The sequence below is a fragment of the Dicentrarchus labrax genome, unplaced genomic scaffold (genome assembly GCF_905237075.1).
Source record: "Dicentrarchus labrax unplaced genomic scaffold, dlabrax2021, whole genome shotgun sequence".
In the NCBI taxonomy this organism is placed as follows: domain Eukaryota; kingdom Metazoa; phylum Chordata; class Actinopteri; family Moronidae; genus Dicentrarchus; species Dicentrarchus labrax.
The window spans coordinates 5,152,025-5,170,084 of NW_026136706.1; the positions used below are offsets into that span (position 1 = coordinate 5,152,025).

Consider the following 18,060-nt stretch of genomic DNA (forward strand, 5'->3'; position numbering starts at 1 on the left):
CAAATGTTTGCACCTTTGACTCACTTCTCCTCAAGAATGGTGATTGAGGCTCATGGGAATTGCAGGGGGCGGATCTAGATGGGTGGCATGCTGTAAAATTTAACACAGTAATTTAGAGTTATTCTTAAAATAACATGTTAGTGATATGCTTAAATCCCTGTTTTTTTATGTACAACATTACTAACTTTTATTACAGTAATTGTGTCTTAGGCCACACTTTATAGCAGCTACTGTATAAATATTCTCCTGTGGGACCTGATCCTGTTCAAAGACGTGATTGTCCTTTTTAATAACCTGAAAAGATATTTGTTCAATCATAGAAATGGAAGAACACAAATTCCTGAATTGTCTGTGGAATTAACATTACTTATTGTTGATTTACTTTCAATAAGATGTTATTTAGATGATGTTACAACTGTTGACTGTCTCCAGCAGATCTCCAGTCTGCTCAGTAACATCACAGCACCGAGTCCTCTGAACTTTCTCATTATCCACGGCACAGCAGATGGTGAGTACAGGCCTGTACAGGTACAGACAAAACAGTGGATTTATAGTAAGGTTCATTGCCTTCTGTTTTGTGATTTTTAATGTATTTATTATTGTTTGTCTGATAGTATGGTACTGACCTGTTCCCTTTGGGGACAGTAAAGGACATCTAATCTAACTGGCTGACCATTAGAAACACCAGTCTTGGTCTAAGTCTGATCTGAGGAGTTAGTTTGTGACATTCCATGCTAGTCTGTCACACACCTTTTAAAAGTATTAATTATTTTGGTACTGTATTACATATTTGCCCTTTGCAAGATGTGTTATTGTCTTTTATTTGCTATTTTTTGCTATTCATCATTCATAAGAATGTGCAGTAATGGATATTACATGCAGAAACCTGTTTAAAGTAATAGTCTTTCTGTTCACTGGTTGGTTGAACGTGGCAATCACCTTATTGACTCTACCTGGTCAAGGTGTCTGGTGTAACTATATCACACATTTTCTGGGCACATGCTTTGGCACTATAATTAATTTTCATTAACTGTGGGAGTGCGATGGACTGAGTACGTTGTGAGTCGTGCTGTCATGCCGTGTTGACTTTTAATTGTAATTATCTGTTCTTTTTCAGCCACTGTTCATTTCCAGCATTCTGCTGAGCTGGTCAAACTGCTGTCTGCGTCAAATGTTAATTACACTCTCCAGGTGACTAATGGCATTTCTTTTCTAAGTGACAAGTAACAAAAGGATACCTTGATTTTGCATTTATAGGTCAAACAAGTAACCTTCTTAGTCTTATGGTTTAAAGAGTAACTAGGTGAATGCATCCTGAAAAGAGCTGGGTAACAACAATACTTTGTCAGTTCAATCTGAAATGTGTGCATATTGAAAAGCACAGAGAATATCTGGTCAGATTTGTGATCCTGTTTTCTAGTTGTTGATAGTTACTGATTTAAATTAAGTTTTGTTAATTTGTTGTTTACCTAAAGTTCTTAAATAGCTGCTTGTGTTAAGACTACACTTTTGAAACATTAATTAATGGCACTGTTTTCTATTTCTTGCTGCTTAGATTTTCCCAGATGAAGGACACAACATTGCCCTGGCCAAGAGCCAGCACTACATGCTATACTCAGTGCTCACCTTCTTCAGGCGCTGCTTTGAGGAGGAGCAGGTTGCTGTCCCGGAGACATCTAAAGAAGATGACTAACCCGTAGAACTTCCTGCAGTGAAACAGTTTAGAGTAGTGACTGCTGTCTTGAGCCAACAAAGTCTGTGTTTTCCTGAAGGGCTGCTATCTATAAAAGCACTCCAAGAGCATTACTGAAAACCTACAGACCTACAGTGTGTAAGATACGTAGCATTACATTTGTGCTGCCATGCCATTGTTTGCATTATTCTGAAACCCTAGTAGTCCAATTGCATTCCATTGGCCACTGCACCGAAAATACCAGCCTGATACAACTTACATAACATATTTAACTACGTAACTTAACCGATGTACTCAAACCATTACCTTTTCCTAAACCTAACTATTTATTTTTGGTGCCAAAATTTAACAAGGACTGTTTCACAATGTTAACCATGTTTATCGTAACCATGATGATTAAAGTCATCTGACTATGACGACAAAAGGTCACCTGGCCATTGTTATGAGAACAATGAGGTCACCTAAACTTTGCCCGTCAAATTCACTGTAGTAAGAGCAGAAAACTCTAGGGAGAGTGTTTATTTCAGGAACAATGGGCAACAGCATGTCAAACAAATTGGCTTTCGGTCAGTTGGGACATCTTTTGGACTTTTGGGGTTTCGAAATAATGGGCCGTTGGAACAATGGGCAATCCTCACATTTGTTAAGACGAGCGTGGTGATTCCAGGGTTGTGATGATTTAGTTATTGAACTGAAAAAATGGTAGTATGTCACTGTATTTTAATGCTTCAGATTATAACTATTGTTTGTACTGTTTGTTTCATGTACTGAGTACAAATGTCAGGGAATCAAAGAAACAAGTATTTTTCCATTTTAAAGTATAATTTTTGTTGATTGCTCTACTGTGAATATTTCTATTTACTGCAAACAAAACAATTTAACCGTATACCAAATTTTGAGAGATCATATCACGAAACAATTTTTGCTGGTGCCTTTACCTCTTTACAGACGTCACATTGTTCATAGACTTACCATAATAATTAGATAATGAAGCACTGAAGATTACCAGAGCGTCTGCATTCTCAGTAGTGTTTGAATGATTTCCCATCTTGCCCAGCAATGATACAAAAAGCAATTACCAATTCTGGAAACTTCCACCCCATTTGGACAGGAATTATGTTTCTTGGAGATGTGAGGTGATTTCAACTTTTCCTGCACTGGTCAATAATTGAAATCTAATCCTGAGTGGATATGTAGATCACTTTTCACCTAATATCAATAACACATCTTTCTGCTTCTGTTTGTAGTCCAATTAGAATTGACCAATCCCATATGAGTGGGCTTTGGTTGCATGCAGGTAAACAGTCAGTGTGAAGGGCAAAAGTGATGGACCGTCCATGTCTACTGCTGACCACACCCTGTTTTCTCTCCATTTTCAGATGGTCAAAATGCCGTCCAGAAGGATGAGTTAAATAATAGCTGAACAGAGTGAATATTTCATTCCCCACTTCCCCCTGTATTTTAATCTGGTCCGAATAGGGCTTTTCATTAAAAAAAGGTAATTACGGTCTTTAGGGCATTTATATGGAACACACAACTTGTTTTTTGTTGTTGTTTTTCTTCTTGTGTTTTTTGTGATTAGGAACTCTTTTTGAGTTCTATTAGGAATTATTTAATTTGGGGTACTTCATAAATATAGGCTGGATTTGATGAAATTCATCATATTACAGATTATTAGACTATATAGTGATCAGAAAATGTAATGTATATTTGTTTTCAGAGCAATATGATGAGAAATGTGTCTTTTATCTAGACTTTGAAGAAACTACATAGCAGTAGTACTCACTGGTATCATCTGATTCCTTTTATGATCGAGTCCACTCGGACATGGATGCTTTTTTCACACTTATTCTTTTGAATGTTTATGGCCAACTGAATTCTTCACTGTTACATGTAACATTTAACATCACAAAATGTTTAAAGTGTTTCAAATGGGCAAGAAAATGGAGAAATGTAAGTAGTGATAATACCAGTCTATTCTGTACAGTGTGCTTCGTCCATAACCAGACTCCTATAATCCTGAATGATCACCATATCCTTCCTTGAATAGGACGTAGCAAACCAGATCATTCTCAGACCATGATCCTGTGCTGCTTACACTTCTACACTTGCTTGATTTGTCAGACTGCAATTTGCTCTGTTATATATATATATATATATATATATATATATATATATATATATATATATATATACTGTACATTATAGTCATTATGTCGACTGTAGACATTTGTATACTTGAGAAGATTTATATGCTGAAATAAATTGTTAAACAAGACAGTCTTGCATCTGTGTGTTGGGTTGTTTATTGCTGAAGCAATAAAATGAGAATTTCATTTAGAGCCATATCTGATACAACATACCCAATCTTGATTTGAAACTGCTGATGGTGCACTAGTGACATAAAATGTTTAGTCAAGGCCAAGTCAAGCCAGAGTCGGCTTCAGTGTTAAACACTAAAGGGACAGCTGAAATATGTGGATTGCTGTCTTTCTGGTGGGGAGATGTGAAGAATAAATCAATGTCACACGTCAGTGTGTTTATTATGTAGCTGAAGTCAGGAAATGGTTAGCTTAGCGACTCTTTTCAAAAGTAATTTTATTACTTATCACTACCTGCCAACACCAATTAGTTACACTACATGTTTGCCTCTGTGTGAATGTCAGGGTAATCGCCCAGCAAGCACAGGCTAAGGCTTCAAACTGCAACCTGAATCCATAGAGGTTACAGGCTAGATGAAAAGCATACTTGGCAAGCTAGTTTTCTGCTTGGTGATGTCACGATTACAAAAATGAAGCCGGGGATGTGAACGGATTGTTGAATTTCAAATCAGTAGGGGGTGACAACAAAGGTAAGGTTGTAAGATTTCCTTTCAACAAACTGAAACATGGATCCCAACCCCGCAAAAGAAAACATCAAAAGGTTGAGCGTTGTATTTGATGACTATTAAAAAGATGTGAGGCTTTACAGCTTTTGTACTATTATATCAGACTAGTCTCATTGTGAAAACAAAACTCAAGAAAGCTGTGCATAGTCACTTCACCCAGCTGTTTACTATAGAATATATACTATACATATTTAACAAAGCTAGCTGTTTCTTTATGTAGTCTAAAAACATGGACTCCATCTCTGTACTTAACACACACACAAGACTGATATCAGAAAGCAAATATGTGTAATTCCCCCACAGTTGAACTTTTCAGCATTAAAGTGTGACAGTGTATCTACCCTGCTGGGATCTCAGCTGAGTACAAATGCTCTCACTCAAGTGTGATTTTCTGAGAGCATTTAAGATTCAATTAAACAACATCACATACTGAGATATCCCATAACAGTTTGCTTATGCTTGGCTCAGTCTTTGTGTGTTTACTGGAATGAAGCTGTTCTCTCATGAGATGTGCATTGTCCTATCCAAAATGACTACAGAGTTAACATTTGTTTCAGATTTTAGCTGCAACAATGGAGTTTTAACTCTATGGGACAAAAATCCTGATTAATTAGCTTGTATAAACATCAGTTTAATGGCTGGTTTACCATCTGGCAAAGGGACAACAGTCGGAAAATATCCTTTTAGCTGACGCCAGCAGACTTATAGTGATGTTGATCAATGTGTGTTGTCCTTGTAAAAAAAAAAAAGTAGATACATGACTGGCTTCACTTACAAACTTTACGATGAGGTTCAAAGTTCATCCCTGACTTTGGAAACAGCAGCTGAGACAAACAATGTCACCAAACTAAAAGGAAATTTGAGAGTCTACAATTCTATGACAACTGAGCAAACTCATTCTGCTGATGAAGACTGTGTGATTTGATTGGAAGCTTCAGAACAGACTAATTGGACAGTGTGGTGATATTGTTTTCTCAAACTTCAAGATGTCTGCAAAGAATTAATATGTCAGACACACTGACAGACAGTGCTAACTGCTGACGAGCAGATTGCCTTCTTACTTGTGCTTGGACCATTGCGTAAAAATACAAACACATTTCTGATAGCAATCAAATAGAACTGAGTGTAATGTTGTGCCATGACAGAAGGTGATAAAGAATATTTCATCAGCCCAGCACATCAAAATAGATATGAGTTATATGGGCTGATTGGACTTCCTTCTCAGGTGTCAAAGGAAATAAGACTCCAATGTCAATCAAGCATTATCTGTATACATCCATAGGGAAGAGGTCTGATCAGCCAAAATAATTCAAATAAAACATTTAAAAAAGTAACAGTTAGAATCAGGGTAGACTGCACACTTTACACACAACTAGTCTGTAGTTACTCTATGATTGCTGTTCTTGGTGTACTGTCTTGGTGGCATCAGGTAAACTTAACTGGAGTCAAATTCCATGTGTGTGCAAGCAAAGGCAGCTCGTAATCTTGATTTATAATTGCATGATTACTGTAACTACCACTTGAGTACAGTATGAAGTGTATAATAATTAGTTATTCACATAAGTAGTTGCTGGTTCAGAACACAGCAGGGCTATCATGTGCAGGATTACTTCTTGGCAGGGCAAAGTGATGTACTGGAGCCTCCACTGGTTGCAGAGCAACTTCAAGGTAACTGCTCCCAACCAAGATATAGTTTGATGCATATAACTCCCAGTGGAACCACAAATTTCTCCTATTTTTGTTTTTTATACAGATTAAACAAATTAAATATAACAAGTTCATTTGTGAGTTTAAAGATGTCTGACATATTTTCTGTCCCCATGCAGAGAGAGCGAGAGCAGCAGTGGTAGACCAACGAGTGAAGTGAAGTGAGGGAGCGGTGACAGCAAGAACAGAACTGCGAATCAGTGGTCACGTGGTTACTCTCTAAAGCACAAATAAACATGGTCACACCTCCGCACAACCCTGCAGGATGGAACCTCATAGTCGGATCTGTGTGAATGCAGCCGAAGTCAGTCAGTTCATACAGAGAGCAGAGGAAAGAGACAGAGACAGCAATGTCACCTGGTCACTCCTTTTTTGATGTTCAGCATTCGAATGTTGATTTAGAATTAAAATGTCAATGTTATGAACAAAGCTTCTAACCGGCTGCTGGCTGCAGCTTCATATGTATCATACAGACATCTCTCAGCAAGAGACCAAATAAGTCAATTTTCCCAAAATGCTGAACCATTTATTTAACTATCATAATATCTACTGCTGCTAATATCTGCTTTAGACTGGGCTATTTAATACCCTTAGCACACACTCATGCATGACACTTTTCTTTGTCCTTAGGATAATGTTGTATATACTCCACCCCATTATGTCGTGTAATTTGTCACTGGTTTGTTTATTGTCTGTCCTAGTTTGCGCCACTACATTTTGTTCTACCTCTATTCTTATCACACATCCTTGTACACAAGTTGCTGCGTGTCACATTTCTTTGCATAGTCATAAGTGGAGTACACTGAAAAGCATTTCACTATAGGTTGCACGTTGACTGTAATAAACTTTGGCCTTCATGAAAACCTAGACAATGCTATTGTTCCTTTGATGAGTTTTGACTGAACTTGAATCTTTTGTTTCTTTCAAAACCCAACGTGTGGATAAGCACTGATGGAAAAACCTCTACATTAACTCCGGTGCTTCAGATCCTGCAGATTTAAGAGTTTCTGTCCTTCAGCAGAGTTACCATCTGCTCGGCCACTGAGGCTTGTGAGTGCAGGCACTGATTAATGCACACAGACATGCAGTGTTGAGGCAGCTTCGATCACTCTAAACAAGCAGCTCTTGCCTGCTTAGACATTAATGTGCGTGTCCCAAGGCCATGAAGTGTTCAGATGATTGGGTTACCAATCCTCTCCAATAATCAATCCTGCAAACAAATGTAGCTGATTTGGTTCTCTGCTGTAATGCATGCTCTATGCATCTTCACAACTTGTTGTTTTTCATAGTCTTTTTTTATTTATAATCATCACTAGAGGACAATCACAATAACCCCCAAACCTCAACCCTGCCCTTTCCCTTTTAAAACAGCAAAAAGAACAAGAACAAGCATTACAAAATCCATCCTAAGAATAAAATCAACAGCTGAAAGAAAAACAGAAAAACAATCAAATAAAAAAGAAGTACAAGACATCCAGGTCAAATCAATCCATCCCCATAGACTAAACTATCTATGAGATCTGACATCTCAAAAATATATTTATGTACACACTCTGCTGTATTGTACTGTACAAAATGTGGCAACACTTGACACATTCCCTGTAGACATGCAAACACCTTACTGACACTGTAAAATTGTCCATCTTAGTACACCCATTTTCATTAATATCCACTGCAGTTAATTATTCATTTCTTGAAATAAGAGAATATCCAGGAATAGGGAAATGTCTCTTGACTTCAAGAAGGTTCTTGAATGGGGTGGTGACGCAGTACCACTTGTTTTAAGAAAAGTAAGATTTTAAGAAAACAAATGACATATTAAGATGGAGAACTTTAGCAGTGTGGCCTGTAACTGAAATTACTGCATGGTCAATATCCATTATCTTCACATATAATTCATAACTTATTCATGACCATACAGCTGACATAGTGTTGTAAGTGTTTCAGATACTAAACTGACTGCAATGTTGTGTCTCGAGGACCTGAGTTGACATAGGTTAACATGACACTGCTAAAGGATGACTACCACTGCCAGCAAGTAATATTACAGTATGTTGAACCTTATAAGGCATTGTACATGTCTACACAAGACCCCTGTACAATAAAGTGTGACCGATAAAGACTGTTTTCATTTAGGGTGGGCGATGGCGGAGGGTTTTCAGCAGGAAATAGCACTTATTCAGGATCGGCTCTGTTGTGGTGAGGTTGCGTGACTAAACATTTTCGCAGATGGCTGGAGCATTTCCTTGTGCAACAATACAACAACCAAAGGAGAGGTGAGATCAAAAGTGTACATCTGTGTTCTTTTCTTCCCAAGTGCTACCACAAAGGAGACTAACATGGCAAAATGAGTGAAGCTGAGAGGACAAAAAGAACCATGCACTTGGTAAGTGTGGATGACTACAGCCCAGAGAGCCTGCAAAAGATGGAGGCAGTCTTCCGTGCGCTTTGACGAGAAACGGAGCGTCCCGAAACTGAAATGACTTTATGCTAGAGGGCAGTTCCCGTCTCAAGTCCCGGCAATGCAAGTGTCACTGTCGTGTCCTTCAGTTATCTTTTCAACACATTTATACACCGGCATACACAGTCAAACACTGGAGTGCTCACACACACACACACACACACACACACACACACACATACACACACACACACACACACACTTTTAGAGCTTTGACAGCTCTAACCCAGTCTCCATGTCCGGCGAAACACTTGGTCCAAAACACGAAAGGCCTTGACGGATTTTAGCTAAATTCTTCAAGCTCTGCCAAAGGTCTGACCCTCGAAGCCTCCCGCCTACTCCTCCTCCTCCTCTTCCTCATCAGGCAGCGGTAGTAATTCCTCCTTCAGACACTCCCTGTAGAAGCTGGTCAGCGTGGCGTGGAGGTGCTGGCGACTCTGTTGAGACAGGAAATGGCCCTCATCTGGGTAGATCTGGTGGGTAAATGGTAAGTGAATTAATTTTGTAGATTTGTAGACATACAGGGTCGGCCTCTGTACAAATAACCTCCATAGGACTTTGAAGTCTTTTGTACCTGACACTAACTGAATAACTCAAGGGATGTGCACTGCTGCTGTCTGGGCAGTGCCTTTTGGGTACTACCACTGGGGGGTGCTGAAATTCTACAGATCGTTTCTTTAAAGCTGCTCTGATCATTATCTTTTTAATAACAATAGATTTAATGACTATGAGTAGTGTAAAAGGTATTGCTTTTACTGACGCAGAGAATTATGACCCAAATCTGGAGTTCCCTTCAACTTTGACATCTAGTGTTGTAGCGTCTTTCAGCTAATTGTTTTGGTTTCACAGCCCGCAACCTTGATGTCTTTGTTCACTCTTACCACTCTAATAGCGTCGTTTTCAGCTTAAAAGCTCTATAAACTGTACAAGACCTGCACAGCAAAAAGACAAACTAGCATTTAGAAGCTACAGAAGCAGATATTTCCCTTAAGAGCTGACGGAGACCAGAAAAGGTAAGCAAAAAGGTTTAACACAGGTTAAATCTAATATTTGTTTTAATCACCAAGAGATGCTGGCTCAAACAACCATAATATAATACTTGGACTGTGGACATTTAGTGGTTAGTGTAGTTTAGTTTATAAGAGAGAGACGTGTAACACTAATGCAAATATCCATGTTTCTTCACAGTCTGGCGATTGTGGTAATTGTCCTGAGCTAGGTAAAAACAAAAGGTAAAATCTGACACCACAGGAGCAGTGCACATATTATCTGGTAGGTCTGGCTCTGGCATCTGTAAACACTTCAAATCTAAATGTATTATTTACATGATTTTGTATGTGTTTCCGTGGCATTATACAAAATGTGCATTTCATCACTGTTTTTACAAATGCAGTATAAAGAATGTGCCTTGGTGTTGCTATCTCTGCGATACACACCTGCATTGAGTAGTTTGCTCCAACTTTCACAAGGTTCTTGACGAGCTCAGCAGTATGCTGAAAGTGGATGTTGGCTGGGAATAAAGAAAACGAAACATGTCAGCAAGTTTCAGCCTGAATCCTAACTGGGAAAAAGAAGAGACAATCAGATTCTGGAAGGATGGAAATATCTCAACAAATTCGACATGCATGATTCAGCAGCAAATGTTTTCCTCTGGAAATCCCAGCATCCATTAAAATAACCCAGTTTTCTTTTATCTTCTGATTAAAAACCATTTGCCTCATTACCTTCCAGGATTGCATGCTTCTTTGTGCTTAGCAGTGATACACCACAGATACAGTATTTTCATTCTGTCACCATTTATTTTCTCTTACCATCGGCTGTGCCGTGCACCAGCATCAGTGTCTGCTCCCTAAGTGCTTGAACGTTCTGCAGCACACTGGAAAACTGCGAGGAAATCAGAAATAGTGGGGAGATAATAGGTTGATAGATGTGCTAAGTGGCATTGAGGAAGGCAATAAAAACATACAAAGTATGATGGAATGAAAGGCACTGTGGTAAATTACATTATATCCTGATTACATGCACACACAGAGACAGACACATGCAGACACACTCATTTAATCCAATTAGAGATCAAGTGATAAAGTATCTCCCATTGACACTATTTTCTATGCTTGGAATATAACCGTTTGAACCAATTGTGAGGAAAAAGGTGTAAAATCAAGTCTGCATACAGGAAATGCAAAGCTGCAGAAAACTGAGAGCAGTGAATTACCTCTTTGGGACAGATTTGTTGTTTGGTTGTTTACAATGTGCTTGCAAAAACGAGTTTTGTTCTCCCCCACTCCCTCTTTTTTATCATTGTGGAAAACACCTCTGATAGCTCAACATCTTGTCTGTGCGGGAGGCCTGAGAGAGCCAGGCAACCCATTTTGCAGCAGCTTATAAAAAACCTCCGGTATGTGATCTGACACACTGGCGCACACAGTTACCAAAGAGAGATGAGTGACAAAATCCTACAGAGCATGAAAAGACACAAGAAAAGGCAAAGCATCGCTGCCTTTGCCTTTGATAGCCGCATTCAGCAACTGTAGGAGCTTAACTGTAGGTGTGTCAGTGATGTTACGGCAAGCTGCTTTCAAAGATCAACGGCAAACAAGTGAGGGGAGGTAGTAAACACGCACCTGATATCTGCTGTCATCCCGTAATGGCATGCCAAGGTATCTCTCAGAGAACGCTGATGCTGTGCAAATGAGAAGTGATAAATTCTTAGCAGTGCCGCCGGTACACAGTGCTTCAGCTGCAGCTAAGTACTTAAACAAAGTGGAGTTCCTGTCCTCCTGTGCCCAAATGACATGCTGTCAGTGCAGAGGTAATGACACCTTGTGTAGGTGAAAGGATCCTCTGTGTCAGCTTAAGACTGTAAAGGACTCTTTACTCTGGTATTTAGCTATAGAGCTGTAGGATCAAATTCATCTCATTTTTTGGTCAGAGGTAAACAGGTTCAGAAATTACATATTATACTCTCTGCCTCCACACAAATGTTGTATCAATTTTTATACTTGAAAGTTTTACTGATACTTGACTTGCCAGATGGCAGATATTAAGAGGGAAGTCTTTGTTTGAAGTTTAAATTCACCATGATGCAGGATTTACGGAGGGTTTTTGTACTCACCATAGAGTTTCCAGTCTGTCACTGGTGACATTGCACAAGCACATTTGAAGAGGCTGTCAGTAGACTTAAGCATCATTAACGTAATGTACGCTCCATAACCCTGCACAGACAAACATAGACATTCATGAAACAATGGTTAAATACTCAAAGATTAAAAACTATAAAAAATAAACTCAAATTAAATCATTGGAGTCATTCACTAGAAATGTAAGAAAATAGCCTCTTGAAGGTCCAGTGTATAACATTTAGGAGGATCAATTGGCAGAAATATTCCTATTTCTATTAGTAAATAATCACTTGAATATAGGAATTGTTGTGTTTTCGTTACTTTAGAATTAGCCGGTATTTATCTACAGCAGACAAACCAAAGACTGACTGTAGATTGGTCCTTTCACGAGTATTGTATTGTAGTTTCTCCTACACAGTTCATAGCCTTCACTTCTCATTCCCAGAGCGTCAAATACAGATTCAGTTATTTGCCAGATGCCACTTAATCCTACACACTGGTCCTTTAAAGCAAACAATAAAAATTACCCACTTTTGTGAGAGTAAAAACATAATACATAATTTCGACAATGAGTAAACAAGTATATATTTTTGAAAAACTTATCGATTCGTACGGTATACTCAACATGGATTTTCTCAGCAGCAGCAGCAATATGCAATATGAATATGGTAAAAATAGATCAGAGATTGAATATATTTTCCATCTAATTATAGACATGAACATGGGCTCACCTTTCCAAACACCCCTATCCGTGTCCGATCAATATATGGAAATTTCATCATGTATCTGGAAAAGAAAACACATACCATATGAGCTATGGTTCATATTTATGTTAATATCATCTGAAACTTCAGAAGAGCAGAATGTTATAGGTCAGGCATGATTGATCTTAACAGGAGCTAATATTGGTAAAATTGCTTTACTTTTACTTTTATCTATCAATGTCATTATACTTGTTTTATTATTTTCATATCTTATTTATTACTGTATATTTGACCTTAATGTAGTTTAAGTAGTTAGTAGTTAGAGAAGTTGTGTCACAAATATTTCCACAGTCACATATGGTGGAATAATGGAGGATAAGTGGAGAACTGCTTGTGTGCCAATCATCTGGTTAAAAAAAGATCGATACCAAAGATTGTTGTGGTCATATCAGTAATATTTGCTAATGAATGCAAAGTTATAAACACAAGTAGTTTCATGAGGTCAATGTAATCCTTCCGACAAAACACAGGGAGCTTGAGGTTAAGCATTAAGTAAACCTTGGTTTGAGGATTTCTCCCCAGAATGCCCTGAAGAGCCAACTTGACCTTTAAGAGCAGCTCTCACATTTACATCCAGCTAATAGCACACAAGGTTTAACCTACATCTGCTTCTACTCCTGCCACACATCTGTTCATTCTGTGAAATCCTCTCATTTCAGTTAGGCAGTATTTTTCAAAAGCCTGTATAAATTTGACATGTTTAAATGAACTTTTATCTGTGTGGAATAATTTGTGGAGTAGCAATTAATGAGTGAAATTAACAACACTTAATCTGTGAAATAAAAGGAAACTGGCTGAAAATTGTCTAGAAATTAAAAAAACAACAACAAACAGGAGCTGGGAGAAACACTTTCCTGCTGGTAGATAAGGAACATCATAGCAGAGAGAACATATAATAAGGGGAATCTAGTGCCACATTGACAAGTGCAGACAATGGAAAGAAACTGCAATCAAAATCAATGCCAGCTTTATTCCTCTTGTATGCATCTCTGGAGAATGAAGAACCAGCTGTGTAACTTTCAGTCAAATCTTTGTTTGGAAATAAGAAAGCATCAGCTGCAAGCCATAAAACCTCCATTATTATATTGCTTCAGAAAACATATTGTTTATACTGCAGATCCTCCAAAACATGATGTTGAAACAGCAGTTGAACAAACAATCTTACCTCAAGTAGCTTTTCTGGAGCTTTCTATCCCTAACACAATCCCATGACAAATGAGAAAACTTAAATCTGCTGATATAGAACAGGTGATATATTTAAAAGCTCTTTCCAAAAAATGTCTTGTCCTCTATGTCTGTACATGGGCCCCTAACAGACTGCTTTTAAACCAACCTCTGAAGCTCTAAAATGTATTCTTTTGTCAAAAGGAAAATGATAAAGAACTTATATTATAAGTTTGAGGGTAAAAGGGAAGGATTTTGTACTTTTATCTTTAACTTGGGAACAAACGGTTTTACCAGACTTTAATTAGACGAAAGAGTCAGCATGTATGTGACAGTTATGAATCTCTGAAGTGGAGTTACTTGTACGAAGTACAATTTGTCAATTGAAAGCACAAAAAAAAAAAGTTTGAAGTGGAATAAAGTGAATCTGACAACGTACTCTACTGCTGCAATCTGGTCCTGAACATCAACAGTTCCCAGTCTCTGGTGAACCTCGTGCAGGATCCTCTGACCCTGGAAGCCGCTGCCCCGGCCATCAAGACGAGCCACGATGACGCTGTCTGAGCTGACCAGCACAGAGTCCCAGCTGAGAGAGAAGCGGTCACTCACAGCCTGACCACCAGGGGCGCTGTCACTGCACAGACATATAAAAATAAGGAACACTTAGAGAATCCCAATTCGCAAAATTAAACTGCTGCAGCTGAGGGCGATCAATTACAAGGATTTCAGTGAATTTGTTTTAATGTATAGAGATACTCCTTAGTTATTTTTTAATGGATGAGGTTATTCATTTCTTCACACATCCGCCAATAAATCCAATTAAAGAAACCCATTAAAGAGCAAAACCAGCAACATGTTAGACCATAATTTCAGACTTCCATTTCTTTAAAAAATTCACAAAACAGCTGGGCACTGTAGTTTTACAAAATGTTACACAAAAAGGAGTAAATAGTGCATTTGTTGGGGACTACTTTCAGTGGCGGATTAACATGGTTCCGTGCTGCAGTGAGCATTTAGAGCAGCAGGATGGTGAATGCGGAATAGTAAACTTCTGTGTGTGTGTGTGTGTGTGTGTGTGTGTGTGTGTGTGTGGGTTATAAAGGAAGATGTCACCCAGCACAACAGTGTGACTCATTTATGTGTTTTTAATAGTTTTTGGACAACAACAGAGCTATATATATATTAGACTTTGGATACATTCAATTCATTGTTGCCTTTTTCATGAAATTAGTTGAAAACATTCACATGTGCCATGGGGCAGCAGTAGCTGAATCCCTATAGGAACTTGGCGTTGGAAGTGTAGGGTCGCGTCCTACGTCCAGCATAGACCAAAGTATAGAGTGTGTACTGCTGGAGAGGGGCCAGTTCCACCAGAAGTGGTGATGTGAACTTGAGCAAGGAACCAAACCCCTAACTGCTCCCTGTGTGCCGCTACATTGCAGCCCATCTCTCCATATTTGCATGTGTGGTTGTATTTTGGGCCTGTGTGTGTAAAACATTGAGTGAAAAAAGAATTTCCCCATCGAGGAATAATAAAGTAAATCTTGTTCTTCTAAAACAGCTTTCTTTCAGTTTGGAATTTTCTTTTTACTGGTTTATTATTCAATCACAGGGTGCCACAAAGGTACCATGTGATTTACATAACATGGCCTAGTCTGTATGCAAATGTCACTATTGTCAGGAGTTTGATTACAACTGTGCCCTCAAACATTAAACACGCATATATTTTCTGCTCTGTATAGCTGCTTGGATAAAAGAGTCGACCACAGAGTGTATCAGTCAGTTTATCATGCAGTATACATTTCTGACACATCCTGCGGTATGGTACATACACCAGCAGCAGGAGTCCATAGTGACGGGAATCAGAGAAGTCTGGTGGGTAGGAGATCTTCAAAGGTAAATCTGTGAAAACAACAACAACAACAACAACTGTAGCAACTGTAACACCAATTCATTTGTGGTTCACAGTACAGTATAGAAACCAGTACTTTATTCTCACCAAAATGTTCCATCGGTACAGTCCTGAAGTCCATCAGCTGGATCCTTTTGTACTTCAAGGCTGCCTTTAGCAAAGAGTTGTTCTCAAGGATGTAGTAATCTGTAAGGAGCAGAGGATTGTGTTTAAAGGATGAGTCCAAAAATTGCTGTCAATAATCGAAGTGCTGCTGCATACAAATGACCCCTAATGACGTCAGGGTTTGTCTTTCGAGCCAGTGATATAAGGAGATGAGATGGGAAGTGTAGGTAAGATGATCTGAATATCATGGATCGTTTCTGACATTGTTTGATTTTGTGGTGAATGTAAAAGGGTTCGGGAAGCTAAACACATTCCAGGATTTCATCTATGTTAGGCTTATCTGTTGCAAATAATGGAATGCAGTGAATCATGTCACTGACAAAAAAAATCTCAAAAGGATACAGTTTGTTATTTTGGAAAGGAAACAAATAATTTTCCTCTGACCTCAATTCAAACCATAACAACTCAGTACTACAGTTAAATTTGATGAGCACCAAAAACTTTCAAAAAAAGGTTCAATTTCTGAACGGCAGCTTGCTCGTCCTGGTCTCAAAAACAAGAGCCCTGCTATTTTCTCCACATGTAATAAACAATGACTCTCTGGTTTGGCCATTTTTCCATTCAAGCCATCTGAGAAGCAGCTAAATGAAATGGAATTCATCCAGCATTTCTAATGGAAAACCCAGAATCAATAGACGTCTCATTATGAAACCGCCAGAGGCCTCAAGTTCCCAGCTGTGGATGGAGGGCCTATCCAAATAACCCTGGGCAAATTGCTTGCTTTTCTGCAGCACAGCTGTTAACTTTTTGCGGGGGAAAAAAAATACTGATAGACATACAGGGCATGGATAACAAGAAGAAGCATGTGTGTACGGTAAGTGTGTGTGTGTGAGTGTGTGTGCTGAGAGTGAATGCAATAATGTGTGTGTATGTGTGTATAGCATGTGTCTTGGTCCACGCCTGTGGGAAAGGAAGAAGAAAGAAAGTTGTAAAGGGAAGAAATCTAGATTTGTAAGACCCCCTGTTGACCAGAATCAACTGAAAACGAGATGAAGCTCATGCGGTCTTTTCTTTTCACGCTGTTGGCTCTGACAGCAAGACGGCTTCAAAAAGGAAAACTCATAAACCACCATTTAAGTTTTGCCTTGAGTACTTTTCAATAGACTCAGACGTTGGCTCTGCAACCCCATTAAGGCAATCACTAAATCATCCATTTATACTCTAAAAACTGAGAATTAGAGGTTTTGTGTGCAGACAAGACTGAGAGAAACTCTCCGATCCCCTCGGCTCCAGCAGGGTGGAGTATCGCAGTGGTCTCTTGTCTGGTCTTCCTGACAGTGTTAATTTGTTTCAATGATAAACAAGACGCAAACTAAGTAAAAAAGTCGCCAAAGAATAAAAAACTAAACAATGTGAGAAATGGACAATTGGATGAAATGAGATAACTATAGTTTCTGAAAATCTCATTTAACAGTCTGTATAATCATACATTGTGTAGTCCTGATTGGTAAAACAGACTCCTCCTCTACCCAAAAATATATTTTCCTCAGAAGTTATTTCAGCTGCTCGACGTGAAATCACTGAATGATGGGTGGGAACTACTGGGGAGACGGGGGGGAGCTCCTCATGAGCTGACAATCTGTGAAATTTTGGGTGGTCTCTAAAAGATTGACGATATACTATTTTTGCCATGCATTTCTTTTTTTCCTCTATCTTTATCACCATGGTTCATGCATAAAATTAGGCTATTATTGATGTGTGATTCATGAATCAGGGGGATTTATTAGTGATCACTAATTCACTTTAATAAAGATTCCAGAATTCATATTCTTGCCATGACCGAGTGTGGCAGTCGAGACAATATTATAAACTTCTGCGTTTCTCCTTGCATTTGATATCTTGATGGCAAACTTTATGTCCATTTTTTATTCAATAGTGTATCAGCCCCCTTACAGTTAAAAAAAGTGAGGTCCCCCAAAAGCCATGGCATAGTTCACACACTGGAGGTGGCGAGTGCAATATCATATATGCAGTATCATAAAACATAAAACGGCAATAGCCAAATTTATGGAAAATGGGTTAAAGGGTTAAAATAAACCGACATTCCCATAAGACTAAAGGAATTCCTTACTTGAATTATTGAGGCTGTGTAAGATCACAGTTGGTGCTCCAGGACCTAAAAGGAAAAAAACACTTGTGAGTGCAACTTAAACATTATCCTGTCATTCTATAATCCTCACGCCAG

The 18,060-nt window shown here is 38.7% G+C and overlaps 2 protein-coding genes across 5 annotated transcripts in view; one reads left to right on the forward strand and one right to left on the reverse strand.

The window, feature by feature from the left end:
• The window catches only part of LOC127365870 (inactive dipeptidyl peptidase 10-like), a 97,909-nt gene extending 93,930 nt beyond the window's left edge, over positions 1-3,979 (forward strand). Inside the window, exons 24-26 of one of the 2 annotated variants that reach the window (XM_051404412.1) lie at positions 433-508; positions 1,118-1,191; positions 1,556-3,979. In XM_051404412.1, coding sequence (XP_051260372.1) covers positions 433-508; positions 1,118-1,191; positions 1,556-1,693 — 288 coding nt within the window. In that variant the 3' untranslated portion in view covers positions 1,694-3,979. The remainder of the gene's footprint in view (positions 1-432; positions 509-1,117; positions 1,192-1,555) is intronic. The other variant, XM_051404413.1, reaches the window with a different exon arrangement.
• The window catches only part of LOC127365869 (inactive dipeptidyl peptidase 10-like), a 191,034-nt gene continuing 176,816 nt past the window's right edge, over positions 3,843-18,060 (reverse strand). For all 3 annotated transcript variants that reach the window (XM_051404408.1, XM_051404411.1, XM_051404410.1), the window contains exons 17-26: positions 17,947-17,991; positions 15,798-15,896; positions 15,631-15,700; positions 14,238-14,432; positions 12,602-12,656; positions 11,864-11,963; positions 11,373-11,431; positions 10,560-10,632; positions 10,185-10,258; positions 3,843-9,221 (exon numbers count right to left, since the gene is read on the reverse strand). In XM_051404408.1, the coding sequence (XP_051260368.1) occupies positions 9,084-9,221; positions 10,185-10,258; positions 10,560-10,632; positions 11,373-11,431; positions 11,864-11,963; positions 12,602-12,656; positions 14,238-14,432; positions 15,631-15,700; positions 15,798-15,896; positions 17,947-17,991 (908 nt within the window). In that variant the 3' untranslated portion in view covers positions 3,843-9,083. The remainder of the gene's footprint in view (positions 9,222-10,184; positions 10,259-10,559; positions 10,633-11,372; positions 11,432-11,863; positions 11,964-12,601; positions 12,657-14,237; positions 14,433-15,630; positions 15,701-15,797; positions 15,897-17,946; positions 17,992-18,060) is intronic.